Source organism: Schistocerca gregaria, chromosome 1 (genome assembly GCF_023897955.1).
Source record: "Schistocerca gregaria isolate iqSchGreg1 chromosome 1, iqSchGreg1.2, whole genome shotgun sequence".
NCBI lineage: Eukaryota > Metazoa > Arthropoda > Insecta > Orthoptera > Acrididae > Schistocerca > Schistocerca gregaria.
In genome coordinates, this window is record NC_064920.1 from 989,186,622 (window position 1) to 989,204,600 (window position 17,979).

General features: G+C 37.8%; 1 protein-coding gene across 1 annotated transcript in view; it reads left to right on the plus strand.

Annotated features, from left to right (window-relative positions):
- The window catches only part of LOC126284097 (DNA (cytosine-5)-methyltransferase 3B-like), a 338,027-nt gene that overhangs the window by 238,758 nt on the left and 81,290 nt on the right, over positions 1-17,979 (plus strand). The window contains exons 14-15 of the mRNA XM_049982791.1: positions 2,276-2,524; positions 2,989-3,130. Coding sequence (XP_049838748.1) covers positions 2,276-2,524; positions 2,989-3,130 — 391 coding nt within the window. The remainder of the gene's footprint in view (positions 1-2,275; positions 2,525-2,988; positions 3,131-17,979) is intronic.

Genomic DNA, 17,979 nt, shown 5'->3' on the forward strand with positions numbered 1-17,979 from the left:
TCATTTTTCTGCTTTGTTATCTGTTATAAATTGGATTGCTACTGATGTCATATGATCAAATCAACACAGCCATGTGCCATAATGGTACTTTCCACATAGGAGTTAAACAGTATTAGAAACTTCTTGAAAACATATAAGCAATTACGAGGGTAAAAATCCTTGAAATCATATTTACAGCATCACTGCTTTTACCCCATTGAACCATTGAAGCAGATTTAAATCTTTGAAGTGACCTTTATAAATATTTAAATGGTTAAAGTAGGTCTGGCTTGTGGTTTCCATACTGGGGAAGGCTGTGATGTTTATCGATCAGAACTAACCTAGATCTTGGGTTATGCTACGCACTGATCTGTCATGACAACCAAGATTTCAGGAGGGTGGCGATGAAGCAGGGATATCACACTCTAGCCAAAAGTTTATATCTTGTATCTTCTTTCCACTTCATAATCAGATACTACATAACATCTCATTTTCCATCGCCTTATCACAACAAATGGTGCTAGAAGACACTTTTGGAGTGCTACTTAATTCAGTGCAATGGTAGCAACTTTTATTTGACTCCAGTGTAGAGAATTCTGGTATCTGAAAGTTGTCATTGACTCACAGCACGTTTGCTATTGAGATAAGCCCCACTTCCTGGCTCTAGAGCAGCCAACTTATTGTTTATAAAAGTAATGAAATTGTAATGGATTAACACATCACAGAAATATCACAAAAGTTGATGGCAGGTCACTAGGACCAGGTACAGTCTCTTACAACATTTTTGTGAATAATATTAATGATCACCATGCATAACACCACACATCTATCAACACTATATTCACAATGGCTACTTATTGATACAGTGCACAATAGTCTCAAGTACCTAAGGTTGGCAACAAGTGTAAACATTATGAAGTGATACAAAGTCAGTCGGCTTCCACCAATCTCAGAGGGGTCAACATAAAGCTTGCAGCCAGTATGTTGCATGCTGAAGGGAGTTTTTTTTCAGTTCTAAACCCCCAAGATATATTTAATATGTTTTGTGTGTTGAGTCTGTGGTGTATATGAGTTGACCCAATAAAGTAGTGATATTTCTGTTTCATCACAGATTTTTGATTTATTTTTGAATGAATCATGATCAAATCAATCAGTGACATAGTAAATAATTTTTGTTGGTCCATATTCTCTAGCAGTTCACGCAATGGTGAAAGAAAGTTCTTATACATATATAAAACACTTAATGTTACAGAACATACTTCTCTTAAATTAATAAGAAAGTCCCATGATCTATTTGCCACAATCTGTGGCTCAATAATTCAGTAGTTCGTGACTATATCCACTACACTACCATGATCTTGTGAGCTCATGTGCCTTTTATTATGTGATACCCTAATCATCTATGTGCATTCAGCTGAATTTAATTGTAACAGATCCTACCAAGAATAACATGTTTTTGATACATCTTCAATGTGCACTGGCCTTGAAGTGCCACAATTTTACAATATGCAAGTTATATCAAAACAGTGAAATTAAAAAGTTTCTTTAACCACCAACAGGATGCTTTTTGTCATTTTCTTACAATAAATTCCACCAATAATTATGTGTTTTGAAGAGAGCTTCACTGTGATAGTGTTTTGAAACAGCATTTATTCATAGAACATAAGTTATAATAAAACTCATGTACAAAATCCACCAAATACAGCTTCAACAAAAGCTGGTATGGCATCTCCCAAGTTTTTCTTGTGGCATAGGCATGATGTAGACATGAGACAGAATGGCTACAATGAAGCAACGGAGTCCTTGGTATGACCATAAGAGCTGTACTCTGCAGAAGCCACACCTGTAAACCTCCACTACATAGAGCTTAATTGACATTTCAAGTTAAAAAAACGTTAGTTGAAATCAAAGTTCCAAAAATGGTGACTGTCATTATGTAAACTTGTGTGAGATATATTTGAAATTTATCTAATAATTAAATTCTGTAATACATTATTGATAAAATCTATTTTATATATATTTCATGGGGGCTTCACCTCAGAGCCTTTAATTACAAGCCATGCATGGTATGCAGTGTTTTGCTTGTGATTTGTGAATGGTACCAGAGGAAAAGAGAATGCTCTTAAAAAGAACTTTTAAGGTCTGAAAATAAGATAGAGCTGACAACATACCGTGCATTTTACTTAAGAGTGATAACTCTTTCTTAATATGTATGCAGAAAAATAATATAAGTAGCTTCTGTCCTCTGATAATAGTTTGAAAATTAAAACTGTTGAATGATAGCATGGCTTTACAGGTTTATTTGTACTAAAGGAGGAATTATTGCTCCCAGTAACAAAATATTTTGCAAGTGAAATAGATCATCATGCCAAGAAGATAGCTGACAACAATTTCCCTGGTCAAATTACACATCTGGGTGATGTCAGACACATAACCGAAGACTGCATAAGCAAAATTTTGGCAGATGGTCCTATTGATCTTCTAATTGGAGGATCACCATGCAATGATTTGAGTTTAGTTAATCATTTACGAAAAGGACTGTATGGTAAGTTATTTATATTTAGTTTTTTAATCGAGGAATGGTGTGCTACTTTTTATATATGAGTAAGTATTTCGATAATCAAATATAAAGTTCTACTGTTGTAGCACTAGATATGTAACTGTCACAGTTAATGCTGACATTTTGGAAAACCATATTTCATGAAATGTTTTATAATGCTTCCTGGTGTGTTTCCTGTAGTCTAACCTTCTTAAAATTTTACTGAGAAAATATTAAGTCTTGTGCTGTTAAAACAAATCTTCTATCTGATAAAAATACCATTATCAAATAATTTTTACATGAAAGTTATCATTTTCTTTCATCATAGAAACTACTGGACAACAGAATAGTACGTATATTCATTTTTTCTAATTTACAATTGCAACATTGAGCTATTTTTAAGGTAATACTTCTTTTCATCATTTGAGATAAATGCTCAAGTTGTTAATACAGTTATTTTTCTTTGGCAGATATGCAGGGCTCTGGACACTTGTTTTTTCACTTCCAGAATATACTGCTAAAGATACGCCTTCTGCAACGCAATCATGTGTTGTTCTACTTCTATGAAAATGTTGCAAATCTTACAAAAGAGACCAAGAATACAATTAGTGTGTAAGTTACGTGCATGTGTGTTTTTAATTGCTTTCATTTGAAAAATTGGAGTTTTTTATGGTCATTTTTATTTGTTGTTGCTTTATGTAATACAGTGGTACAATACACTATTTATTATAAAGCTGTACACAATCTGTTACACTTCACTAAAATAACTGAATCTCAAAGAAAACAAAACCTGTATCATAAATATATTTAGTAACAGATATCTTGACCACAATTATATTTTCTGTTACCTGTCTCATTTAAGAACTATGTTGCGGGCACATGTCCACATCCACTGTAAAATGGAAACAAAACAGTAGAAACAGTCTTCTGTAAATTCACAGTAGCATCTTTTCAAACTAAAGGTAATTTTTATGTACTATTGAGTACTACAAAAACGTAGGCAATTGCCCTTTTTTGCAACAAAGTCAGATTGAGCACAAAGTCTTGCTCTGATTATAACAATTCATTACAGAATAACCATTTGACGTAATAATTTACATTTGATGCCGTTACATTAGGTTAGTATTACCAGTTGGTATTCCAGTCACCAGGTGTTTCTTAACATGTGTTCTGTCACATTACCCACAACAGCTTGTATCCTAGCTTTCAGTTCATCGACATCAGCAACTGATGTGACGAAGACTATGTCCTTGATATACCCCAGAAAAAAAGCCAAGGGGCGCAATGTCTGAAGAGGGGAGTAATGTCTGGATCGGTGGATTGAGAAGGAACGGTCCAACACCCTGGCCACCCTGCTCTCTGCACATGCTCTGCACTTTCAGTTCATCGACATCAGCAACTGATGTGACGAAGACTATGTCCTTGATATACCCCAGAAAAAAAGCCAAGGGGCGCAATGTCTGAAGAGGGGAGTAATGTCTGGATCGGTGGATTGAGAAGGAACGGTCCAACACCCTGGCCACCCTGCTCTCTGCACATTACGCTTCCTTGACTTTTTTTTTCTCTGGGACTATATCAAGGACACAGTCTTCAACACACCAGTTGCTGATGTCGATGAATGAAGGCTAGGATATAAGCTGCTGTGGGTACTGTGACAGAACACATGTTACAAAACACCTGGTGCGAACTGGAATACTGTCTTGACATTCTCTGAGCTACCAAGGGGGGAAACGTTGAGGTTTACTAATGTAAGTTGTCTTCAAAAAACTAGTAACACAAACCTATGTAATGGCATCAAATAGTAACTTATTATGTCGAACGGTTATTCTGTTATAAATTTTTATAATCAGGGCAAAGACTTTGTGCTCATCCTGTATTACAGTTTTATGGTATAGGGACTTTCCATGAACTTCTATGGAAAGATTTCCTATTTGACAACTCCTCTCATTATCCTCAGCATTAATTTTTAACATGTACATGATTGTTTGGATACGTGTGTATTTTCATTTAGCAGTGCTCACCAGTATCTTAAAAGAGGATACATAGCCAAGGAAAAGATATATAAAGTTTTTTAGTTTTGCAGTACTCACAAAAAGCAGTTACAGTTCATCATTCACTCATGCTGTTGTTCAGAAGCCACACACTTTTTTTCCGAATTTCAAATCTTTAGTTTGTGTACAATCATATTACCAAAAATCATGTGTAAGGTATGTTTAATTTTACAATTCCATATTTCCAATGAAATAGTTCTGTAGAAAGGAAGCAGCAATATAGAGGTGCGAGGAAGGAGGAGGAATAGCAAGATATGGGTGGGTGGAAAGAAGAGCACTATTTGGCAGAGGATTCAGGTACTAGACTGCTGACAGGTGCAGTGCCAGGAGGTTGGGGGTCATGGAGGTGGGAAGTTGGGGGGGAGGGTTGGGGGGGCAGGGAATGAAAAAGGATCCTAACCCACATCAAAAGCTTTTCTGAACTGCAGAGATGGGAGTTATCCTTATAACTCATTATCAGCTCCTGAAATTATCCTGGCCTCAATCTATGGTGACCTACTATCACCACATCCTCCACCTAACAGTTTACACCACTTCTGTCCTATCACCTCCTCCATATTCTTGTCTTCCTCTCTCTTTGTATACCGCCTTCTGCCAATGAACCTGTGCCCTGCATGCTCCACCAGACAGCACTATTCTCTCCTCCCACCACTACCTGCTACCCCTTCCCCTTCCATGCCCTTCCAGATTGCTGTTTCCATTCTAGGTGACAGCTGCGTTCTGGTCCAAATTGCCAGAAATGGTGGTCATGCGTGTGTGTGAGGTGTGCTTGCTTGTGTGAATGAATGTGTGTATGTTTCATTTTCTGAGGAAGGCTTTGGCAAAAAGCTAAGGTGTAAATGTCTTTTCATTGTGCCTACTGCAAATCAACGTGTAATTTTTACTGTGAGCACCAATCCATTTTTTCCTTACACTGTTGATATTCCAACTTGGAGCTTCCATTAATTGATTTTGTACCATTTCAATCTTTCCCCATGAACCATGGACCATGCCGTTAGTGGGGAGGCATGCGTGCCTCTACGATACAGATGCCCGTACCGTAGGTGCAACCACAACGGAGCGGTATTTGTTGAGAGGCCAGACAAACGTGGGATTCCTGAAGAGGGGCAGCAGCCTTTTCAATAGGTGCAGGGGCAACAGTCTGTATGATTGACTGATCTGGCCTTGCAACACTAACCAAAATGGCCTTGCTGTACTGGTGCTGCGGACGGCTGAAAGCAAGGGGAAACTACAGCCGTAATTTTTTTCGAGGGCATGCAGCTTTACTGTATGGTTAAATGATGATGGCGTCCTCTTGGGTAAAATATTCCGGAGGTAAAATAGTCCCCCATTTGGATCTCCGGGAGGGGACTACTCAGGAGGACATCGTTATCAGGAGAAAGAAAACTGGAGTTCTATGGATCGGAGCATGGAATGTCAGATCCCTTATCGGGCAGGTAGGCTAGAAAATTTAAAAAGGGAAATGGATAGGTTAAAGTTAAATATAATGGGAATTAGTGAAGTTCGGTGGCAGGAGGAACAAGACATTTGGTCAGGTGAATACAGGGTTATAAATACAAAATCAATTAGGGGTAATGCAGGAGTAGGTTTAATAATGAATAAAAAATTGGAGTGCGGGTAAGCTACTACCAACAGCATAGTGAACACATTATTGTGGCCAAGATAGACACGAAGTCCATGCCTGCTACAGTAGTACAAGTTTATATGCCAACTAGCTCTGCAGATGATGAAGAAATTGATGATATGTATGATGAAATAAAAGAAATTATTCAGGTAGTCAAGGGGGACGAAAATTTAATAGTCATGGGTGACTGGAATTCTAGAGTAGGAAAAGGGAGAGAAGGAAACATAGTGGGTGAATATGGATAGGGGGAGAGAAATGATAGAGGAAGCCATCTGGTAGAATTTTGCACAGAGCATAACTTAATTATAGCTAACACTTGGTTCAAGAATCATCAAAGAATGTTATATACGCGGAAAAATCCTGGAGATACTCGAAGGTATCAGATAGATTATATAATGGTAAGACCGAGATTTAGGAACCAGGTTTTAAATTGTAAGACATTTCTATTGGTTATGACCTGTAGATTAAAACTGAAGAAACTGCAAAAAGGTGGGAATTTGTGATGGGACCTGGATAAATTGAAAGAACCAGAGATTGTACAGAGTTTCAGGGAGAGCATAAGGGAGCAATCGACAGGAATGGGGGAAAGAAATACAGTAGAAGAAGAATGGGTAGGTCTGATGGATGAAGTAGTGAAGGCAGCAGAGGATCAAGTAGGTAAAGGATGTAGAGGCTTATCTCACTAGGGGTAAGATAGATACTGCCTACAGGAAAATTAAAGAGACCTTTGGAGAAAAGAGAGCCACTTGTATATCAAGAGCTCAGATGGAAACCCAGTTCTAAGCAAAGAAGGGAAAGCAGAACGGTGGAAGGAGTATATAGAGGGTCTATACAAGGGCGACGTACTTGAGGACAATATTATGGAAATGGAAGAGGATGTAGAAGAAGATGAAATAGGAGATACGATATTGCGTGAAGAGTTTGACAGAGCACTGATGTACGAGACAGGTGAAATACCCTCAGACTTCAAGAAGAATATAATAATTCCAATCCCAAAGAAAGCAGGTGCTGACAGATGTGAAAATTACCGAACAACCAGTTTAATAAGTCACGGCTGCAAAATACTAACACGTATTCTTTACAGACGAATGGAAAAACTGGTAGAAGCCAACCTCGGTGAAGATAAAGTTTGGATTCCACAGAACTGTTGGAACACGTGAGGCAATACTGACCCTACGACTTATCTTAGAAAATAGATTAAGGAAAGGCAAACCTACGTTTCTAGCATTTGTAGACGTAGAGAAAGCTTTTGTCAATGTTGACTGGAATACTCTCTTTCAAATTCTGAAGGTGGCAGGGATAAAATACAGGGAGCGAAAGGCTATTTACAATTTGTACAGAAACCAGATGGCAGTTAAAAGAGAAGCAGTGGTTGGAAAGGGAGTGAGACAGGGTTGTAGCCTGTCCCCGATGTTATTCAATCGGTATATTGAGCAAGCTGTGAAGGAAACAAAAGAAATATTCGGAGTAGGTATTAAAGTCCATGCGGGGTGTATACGACCCGGGACAAGTGGGAAATCCGGGAAAAACCCGGGAATTTTTTCATCTGGGAGAAAACCAAGAAAAACCCGGGAATTTTTCATTGTTTTAGCTTTCAATTAAATTTTTGTAATTTTGACTGCATAATTGATTCTCTACCAAAGAATGTTATTGTATCCTGCTACTGAAGAATGATACTGCAGCAATAAAATATAAACGAGGGGGAAAAAATAAAACTTCAGTGGCAAAGGAAATATGCAATTTACGACAACAAAACACCATGCACGCACAAGCGTCTGCAGATAGCAAAAGTATGTCAAAGGCCGTAGGGCTCATACTGTAATTCTTCATAACAAAAAACTTTATGCTGTGAGCATGATGTCACAACTGTTCGTATTAGGTTCATTTGACCAGTTGCCAGCGGTCTGTTGCACATGCGCATTTGACTCGTGTATAAGCAGTACCTCCTCCCGCTTTCCGTTACTTGAAGTTTGGCTGTTAGCTGTATCGGTAGTAGCAGCATGCAACCAGATGCAACGAAAAAATTTTTCTCGCACGCCGTAGCTGCCAGATTCGCGCTTGCACAGAGTTGTCTGAGTTGTAGTGGGGAGTGGGTTAGTCCCCACGTGACCCGTGTTTATGTTAATTGATTTCGCCACTTCTCTTCGTGTACAGTCCCACATCAAATGAAAACAAAATGGATTTCTGTGGCCGGGAGCTATCAAGTGATTTAAAATACATTCACATAATTATGGAGGGCAAAAATATATTATTAATTTCAGTTTTCTGATTTTATTTTTTTTCCAATTTAGTAGCAGGCAAGCATTAATCGCCTTGTAGAAGAATGAAGTTATTTTTGCAAGTTTGCATAAGAAATTCCACTGAGGCAATCATTTTATTTGAAACGAAGTGTTTCATTATACAGTATTGGCTAGTTCCAACTGTTCGATGAATTTCAAGTGCACGTTATCATCTTCTGCCATGTATGGCATTATGCCATGATAAAGAACCAAACATGAGATCGTAAAGTACTGGTACTCCAAGAAAATTTACATCCCAAGCTTAATATCAGATGGAACCTACTTTACTGTGAACCTGCAAAAATCCAATTTGAACTTCAAGCCGAATTATGCATTTTAGTATGGTTTACGAAATTTTGATGCTCTTTGGAGTATCCTCTGATGCCCTGTTTCTTTTATGGTGTAATGTAAGCTCTCTTAGTGCTTTATAGACACAAACATGCGGGCTTCCTACACCACTGCAGTTGCATCACAATAATGCATTTTCTGGCGCTCTCTGGCAACTGGTAAATCGAACATATTTCTAAGAGTATTGCGAACGGTGGTTAGAAAAGCGTTATTTTCAAAGTAAATTTCTTTTTACGAAAGATGAATTATGGTTCATGTGAGAAAGTGGGATGGATATCTAAATCACAGAGAGTTCAAAACTGAACAGTTTGAGGACCAGTCACTTACAAGAATTTCGAGCCTAGGCATTTATGTCATAATTTTAAATTTACTGGCACATTTGTATGATGGATCTTAAAGTATAACACACACAAAAAAGATCAATATTATATTTGAAAGCTTAGCTTTTCTTGTAGATATACGGTACTGTGTATATTAATGTAAACCGTTAACTTTTCCTCTTATGTGTTCACGCTATGTAACCAGTAATCTTGCTATTGGCTGACTATAACACGTGTCCTATGCTCTGAATAGCTGCTGTCATTGGCTGGCGCGATCTTGTGGCTTGAGATATGACTCGCTTACAAAAGGACATCGCAACCTCGGTTGCAACGCTCCGGAAACTAACGCGCTGTGTTTGGTGCAATTCGAAAATTCGAATTTATACTCTCGTAATATGAAATTATGCAATGTATATGTTGCTGCAAATCAAAGTGTTTTTTTTTTTTTTTTTTTTTTTGGGGGGGGGGGGGGGGGGGGAGTTCTACGCGATTAATAAAATGGATTGCTAAGTTTCGAGAAAAAATCCACGGAAAACCTACTGTCACTTAGCATAGAAAAAGTGTATTTTCACCCAGGAAAAAGCATAGTTTTTAAACGGGATATCCAAGAGAAATCCGGGAATTTTTTTCCCTGTCCCTGTATACACCCTGCCATGGAGAAGAAATAAAAACATTGAGGTTCGCCAATGACATTGTAATTCTGTCGGAGACAGCAAAGGACTTGGAAGAGCAGTTGAATGGAATGGACAGTGTCTTGAAAGGAGGATATAAGATGAACATCAACAAAAGCAAAACGAGGATAATGGAATGTAGTCAAATTAAGTCAGGTGATGCTGAGGGAATTAGATTAGGAAATGAGACACTTAAAGTAGTAAAGGAGTTTTGCTATTTGGGGAGCAAAATAACTGATGATGGTCGAAGTAGAGAGGATATAAAATGTAGACTGGCAATGGCAAGGAAAGCTTTCTGAAGAAGAGAAATTTGCTAACATCGAGTATAGATTTAAGTGTCAGGAAGTCGTTTCTGAAAGTATTTGTATGGAGTGTGGCCATGTATGGAAGTGAAACATGGATGGTAAACAGTTTCGACAAGTAGAGAATAGAAGCTTTCGAAATGTGGTGCTACAGAAGCATGCTGAAGATTAGATGGATAGATCACATAACTAATGAGGAGGTATTGAATAGAATTGGGGAGAAGAGGAGTGTGTGGCACAGCTTGACAAGAAGAAGGGACCGGTTGGTAGGAGATGTTCTGAGGCATCAAGGGATCACAAATTTAGCATTGGAGGGCAGTGTGGGGGTAAAAATCATAGAGGGAGACCAAGAAATGAATACACTAAGCAGATTGTAGCAGGATGTAGGTTGCAGCAAGTACTGGGAGATGAAGAAGCTTGCACAGGATAGAGTAGCATGGAGAGCTGTATCAAACCAGTCTCAGGACTGAAGACCACAACAACATGATTTTAACGAATTTCTCTTCTTTAGAAACGCTTTTCTTGCCATTGCCAGCCTGCATTTTATATCCTTTTTACTTTGACCAACATCAGTTATTTTGCTGCCCAAATTATTGTTTAATAAATAGGCAGTTTACATTCACATATCATGTCCTGTAGGTACCTCATCTAGCAGAACCTACAGAGTTGTTAAGTAACACAAGGTACCATTATTCATCAAGAGAAACCACAGTTATAAATTATATCTGTGTATTGCATTAAGACTTAACAGTCTGTTCTTACATGAACAAATCATAACTTAAGTTCTTCAGTCCATTGGTAAACTTTGAAGTTCCACTTTGTACAGTTAATAAACAGTTTTTATCATCTCATGTGCTGTGTAGCAAAAAATGAACCTAAGGACGTACACGAATGTGTGCTAGAGGTCTTAAGATGGTAAAAAACATTTGTTAATTATACAAAGTGAAACCTCAAAGTCCACATATATGTTGTACCCATGGGATGAAGAGGATAACAAAATAACAGTAAAGTCGCTATTTTGAGAGAGCCGGTACTTCAATTCTATTAAACAGCTGCTGTATATATTTTACACCTGGCTTAATTTGTATTTATTGAAGAATAGCTGTTATCAAAATTTGTTACAGTACAAATCTGTTTCCCATTTTCAATTCTTCACTTTAAATAAACAAATAATTTCTAGATAGAGTAGATGATATGAAATGTTTTAAATTTGTAGAAACTCCACTTTCTTCCTTTATATCTGATGGTGTGTTTCCTCGTGGTCGTGTGGTTATGTAAATCTTACTTCAACTGAAACTTGTTTTTGTTACTGATATCAATAAAAAATAAGTAAAATTGCTGGGAAGTAAATGTAAGAAGAGTGGTGCAAGATATGAAGTTTACAATTCATGCAGTTTTCTTACTACTTACTTTTGCTTAACAATTACTTCATTTAGTTTTGATTTAACTTCACATATCCACAGAAGACCACTTTGTAAGATCTGGACATGCCGAGATTTGCTAACATCTATAAAACTGGAGCTAAGCAAATCACTTTAATTAGAGACCCATTCATCTCTTCCAGTCCTATCAACACCTCTCAAATGAGCTCCTGTCAGAGCTAAACAAGAAAACTCACCTTTATGGTGTAGTCTGTGACCTCAAGCCTTTGGTTGTGTGACTCGCAATATTCTACTTATTATTGCTTTGATGGCATTCTTCTTGCAAGTATGAAGTCTTACATTCATAAGAAAACATAGAGGGTCAGATGGACAGACTTTATCAAAGTCAAGAATCAATTCCCATAATGGGATAATGGTAATATGTGAGGTCCACGAGGATTAGTATTGGACCGGTCTTCAAATTTTACTTTAAAGAATGGGTCAAAACTGTAATATTTGTTTACTGCACAAGTATCCTACTCAAGGGTCACAACTCATTGTTACCAGGCCCATCCTAGATTAGGTGAACAGGCATGCATCTGGTTAACTGCGAGTAGTTGAAGTCTTAGTTTAGTTTGGCTGGGGATCAACAGGATAACAAGTTACTGTAGAACAGAATCAGTACATAGATAAACTAATAATAGAGCTCATTTCAGCATGTTTTGACCTTGAATCATGTCTAGTTGCGTAGGGTTATTTTGCATGTTTTCACTCCCTCTTGGCTTATGGAATTATCTTCTGGGACAGTACACCAAAAATAAATATAGTTTTTATTCAGCAGAAGTGAGCAGAAAGACTATTGTGTAAAGTAGTCAACCACCCCCATTCTTACATGCCGTCTCAATTATATTTAAATCTTAATGATTTTTTGTTGGCTATGGAAACAAGTGAAAAACCGGTTTATTATCTGCTATAGGACAGAATTTATTACTTCATTTTCAGTTTATTTCATTCTCCATTTGTAAGAGTAATCACTATGGAATAAAAATCAGTTTTAGCTGATCTGTGATCTACACAGTCACAATACAAGCAAAAGAAATACTTTTCATCTAAACTGTATCTATTTTCCTAGGGTTTATAACCCTCTTAGGGGCTGTTTTACTCATCAGATTTGGCAATCTGTCACAGCAGAAGTCCTGGAACAGTAACTGTAGGTTTTTACTATAAAGTAAAAACAAAATTTAATCAAGTATAGTGTTTCATTTGATATTTATTACTGTTTCAAAAGAAAGGCATTTTGACAATCCGAAATAAATTGTAACCTACTTACAATACTGAAATAAATTATCACAACAAGCTATGTGCTTTCTGTTCAAAATCACACAAAATACTGACCTTCACTGCCAACATGGCTGTAAATATTTATACTTTCTTAACAATCCTGAATAATCCTCAGCATTGTTTAAAATGATTATTTGATTAATTAACAATTAAAATGTATACAAAAAATTTAAATACATATGTGATTGTATATTTACTCCAGAACACTAGTACACTACAATATTAGTACATGCCTGTTATTTTATTCTAGAATAAATTCTCAAATAAGAAATTACAATAATACATTTACATTTTTTTTTATTAATTACTAGAGGCTCCTTTCATAGGAATTGTTCCCTTCATTTACCGAGCTTCTACACGTTGAAGTGAAATAGATTAAACAGTTATTTCCACAGTTATTTTTTCTAGATGAGTTACATAATTTTTTTTACATGTGCGATCCTGAATTAGACTGGAAAATGTTCGTTTTAAGTGGGTCTTAATGGGCTGTTACGTTTCAGGTTCAGAATAGAGTTGTTTCATCTGCAGATTGTGTATTCAGCAAGATGCCATCTATAAAAAAAAAAATAGCACACCTCACAAGCCACTCCCACAGACTATGTTAATATCTGTATTCAAGGATTGAAAAGTTCTGTCAACTACATGACAAGTAGCAGTGTTCATAGCAAAGCTGCTTCACAATTGATAATATTTTGTTAATAGGACTCTGTGTTTACAGATTTAGTAATATATTCTTCAAGAAAATACCAGTTAATCAAGTAAAGATTAAACTAACAGTCGGAGATTAAAAACCAGCTATTGGATATAAATGAGAAAGCAACAGCTTTATTCAAAGTATGGTAGCAGCTTTCTTTCAAATTTTTTAGGTTAAATTTTGCTGACAGCTGCACAAACAGAATTAACCAGTATAGTGATAGTTTCTTGTTAATGCAGTGTAGATATTATGCTTCTATGCATTGTATGTCTTTTATTGATTTACTTTGACTTATTCCACAGCCCTGAAAGTCCCCCATCTAAATGGGATCACAGAACACAATGAATGTGGAGTGACATTCATGCAAAGCCGGCTAAAATTGTTGCCTTTTGCTGAACTGAGCATCTTGAGGAATGTGTGTCTATTTTGACTTGATTGTATCCTGTTATTGAGTTGCAATGTTTTATTTAGTGCTTACTTCCTGCAAATTACTTACATCCCACCTCACCTATCATGTTCATTTTATTGCATATGGTTGGGTTTGGACCCTTAAACAGGATGTAGGTATCATTAGGAAACATTGTGTTTGATAGGTTCGTTATAGTCTTTTGAAGGTCATTTGTCCAACCCTCTGCTTCCTATGATGTAGGAAAAATTCCATCCATGACAGACAGATGTCAATGTGAAGGATTTCAGATAACTGTTTCATGTATTTTGACCCAGTATCATCCAAAAACTACAATAGTTGTTCTACTGATATGTGACACACTAAATCAATTATAAACATGAAAGTAATAAGCTGCCTACATACTAAAAATGTTTATTTTTGAAGTATATTTCTGTCTTTGGTTACCCACTAAAATTGTAGATACTAAACAAGTTGTATATAACTTTACATAACATACATCGAAGATGTAAAACATTCTCAGTTTTCTTGCCATGTCAGTTCGGGATAAAAGCTCGAGCTTTTGATAATAGCCTTCATTGTCATCATCAGGATGATTTAATATCAGTAGAGAGGAGAGGGAGGGTCTCTGTTTACTTCAGAGGGATGAAGATCTTGTTGTATTACCAGCTGACAAAGGAAATGCCACCATTGGTCTTAATATTACAAAAAATCATAGCAAATTAACATCACTATTGGAGGACAGTATGTACAAATGTCTTAAATGGGACCCAATTCTGATGTGCAGCTGAAAAACTGTAGAGTTACTGAATGATTCCAGTCTATCAGATGATGTTATGTAAAATCTGAGTCAAAGCTCCTAGACCTCCCAGGTTGTATGGACTACCAAACATCCACAAGGATAATGTTCCCTTGAGACCTATTGTCAGTGCAATTGGTTCTCCTACTTACAAGCTGGCCAAATACCTAACAAAGTTGATGACTCCAACAGTCAGCTGGTGTGAATGTCGCATCAAAAAGTCCCCGATGTTCATTGAGAAAATCATACAGATTGAAGTTGGTCCAAATGACATTTTAGTCAGCCTGGATGTGGTATCATTGCTCACAAAAGTTCCTTTGCAGAACACTTTGAAAATACTGGCAGATTTTTTTCCTCCTGAAACTATAAAGTTGTTCTGGCTACTGATGACGACCACATCCTTTTTGTATGGTAATAAATGTTTTGAAAAGATGAATGATATGGCGATGGGCTCTCTGTTGTCTCCATCATTGGCTAACTTTTTTCTGGAGAATTTTGAGGAACATGCACTAAATTCAGCTACCCTCCATCCATCCTTATTTTAACCTTATGTGGATGATACAATGGTCTGGGCACATGGCACAGAAACTCTTGAACAATTCATGGAACACAAGAAAGCATACATCTGAACATCCAGTTCACTGTTGATATGGAGAAGGGAAGAAGGTTGCCATCCTTAGATGTTTCAGTACAACGACAGGCGGACAGGTGTCTCAGCCACTCTGTGTACTGCAAGCTGTCGCATATCGATTTATATCTTTATGCATGGAGTTTTCATCATCCTGTCAAGAAGAGAGCCATTAGAACACATTGGTATATAGAGCCAAAACTGGTTTTGACAAGGACCACTTGAAGTCTGAAATTAACCACCTGAAGTATTTGTTCCGGAAGGACGGCTATGGTGCATGTGATATAAAGGCAGCATTCTCCAAGAAAAGGAAATGTGAAAATGCTGCACACTCACAGGATAAAACATTGATTGTGGTTCTTTCTTTTTGTGGTGCCATATTCAGTATAATAGGAAGAGGTTTGGGTAGATGAGGTATAAGGCCTATTTTTTGTCCTCCTAAGAAAATTAAGGAGATGATGCGCCCTCTTAAGGAGGGTTACTGGAATTTATAATGTCCCCTGTGAGAGTGGAAGCAGTTATACAGGTCAGACCATTCATACCATTTTCAACTGCTGTGCAGAACACCAACGGCATATCAAAACATATAGAACTAGAGAAATCAGCAGTTGCAGAGCACAGCCTCTCTAACAAACATAAAATACTGTTTGATGACACAAATATTTTGTCCCATGCCTCCACATACTGGGATTCTGTTATTAAGGAGGCTGTTGAAATAAAAATGAGCAAAAAGAACTTTAACCATGATAGCAGATATTATCTGAGCAGTGCATGTAAATGAACATTCAATGCAGAAAAGCAGCAGAGACATTCCTTGCAGTGTTTATGTTCCCATGGAAGCAGTGGTGCCACCAGCACAGACATTGACACTCTCTGCAACAGCAGTACGTAATCACCAAGCAATTACAAGCTGACCAGTCAGAAGCCATCCACGGGCTATATAAGGCCACCACAACAGCAGTGAAGGCAGTTAGTTACTCCTGATGATGATGATGATGATGATGATGGAGGATACCATCGAAAGCTTGAGATTTTATCCCGAATTGACATGGCAAGAAAACCAAGAATGTTTTACATATCACTGCCGTCATGAAAGACTTCATTCTCATACACCAAAGAAACAAGTATGGGCATGCACATTCAAATACTGAGATACGTAAACAGACAGAATACAGTGTTGTGGTCAGCAATGCCTATATAAGACAACAAGAGCCTGGCACAGTTGTTAGATTGATTACTGTTGCTGCAATGGCAGGTTATCATGAGTTAAGTGAATTTGAACATGGTGTTATAGTCAGGACATGAGCGATGAGACACAGCATCTCTGAGGTAGTGATGAAGTTGGGATATTCCTGTATGACCATTTCATGAGTGTGATCAGGAATCCCATAAAACATCAAATCTCCAACATTGCTGTGGCTGGAAAAAGATCCTACAAGAACAGGACCAATGATGACTGAAGAGAATTGTTCTACACGACAGAAGTGCAACCCTTCCACATATTGCTGCAGATATCAATGCTGGCCCTCAACAAGTGTCACCATGTGAACAATTTAAAAAAACATTATCGATATCGGCTGTCAAAGCCAAAGGCCCACTCATGCATGCTTGATGACTGCACGACACAACACTTTATGTCTTGCCTGGGCCCCTCAACACTGACTTTGGACTGTTGATGACTGGAAACGTAATGCTTGGTCAGAAGAGTCTCATTTCAAAGTTTATCGAGTGCATGGATGTGCATGGATACGGTGACAACCTCATGAATCTGTGGACCCTTCTTGTCTGCAGGGGACTGTTCAAGCTGATGGAGGCTCTGTAATGGTGTGGGGTGTGTGAGGTTGGAGTGACATGGGACCCCTGATATGTCTAGATATGACTCTGAAAAGTGACATGTACATAAGGATCCTGGCTGATCACCTAGATCAATTCATATCCATTGTGCATTCTGACTGACTTGGGCAATTCGAGCAGGACTATGCTACACCCCCACATGTCCAGAATTGCTTCAGAATGCCTGCAGGAACACTCTTATCAGTTTAAATGCTTCTGCTGCCCACCAAACTCCCTACACATGAACATTATTGAGCATATCTGGGATAACTTGCAATGTGGCATTCAGGAGATATCTCCACCCCATCACACCATACAGATTTATGGACAGCCCTGTAGGATTCATGGTGTCAGTTCCCTCCAGCACTACTTCAGACATTAGTGGAGTCCATGCCATGCCCTGTTGTGGCACTTCTGCATGCTTGTGGGGTTCCTATACGATATTAGGCAGGTGCACCAGTTTCATTGGCTCTTCAGTGTGTAATAGTATAATTTTATAAGCAAGAGGTCTTTGTTAACCAGACCAAGAGCTACCATTAAATTTAGAAAGTTCTCAGTTACATTCACCATAGACTAGAGTATTATAGAATTGCTTCTGGAAGTAACTGACAGCTTGTAATGGAATACTTTGCACCTTTTGGTTCCCGTAACAGACTTCAATGGGCATACATGATACACCATCCCAAAAACCAATCTCCACCACTCCAAAATTAGACAATATCCCCCTAGCCAACTGCCGATATTATAATTTTATACGAAAAGTCACTTGCCAAGAAATACATTCAGTCACACAATGGGACCCAG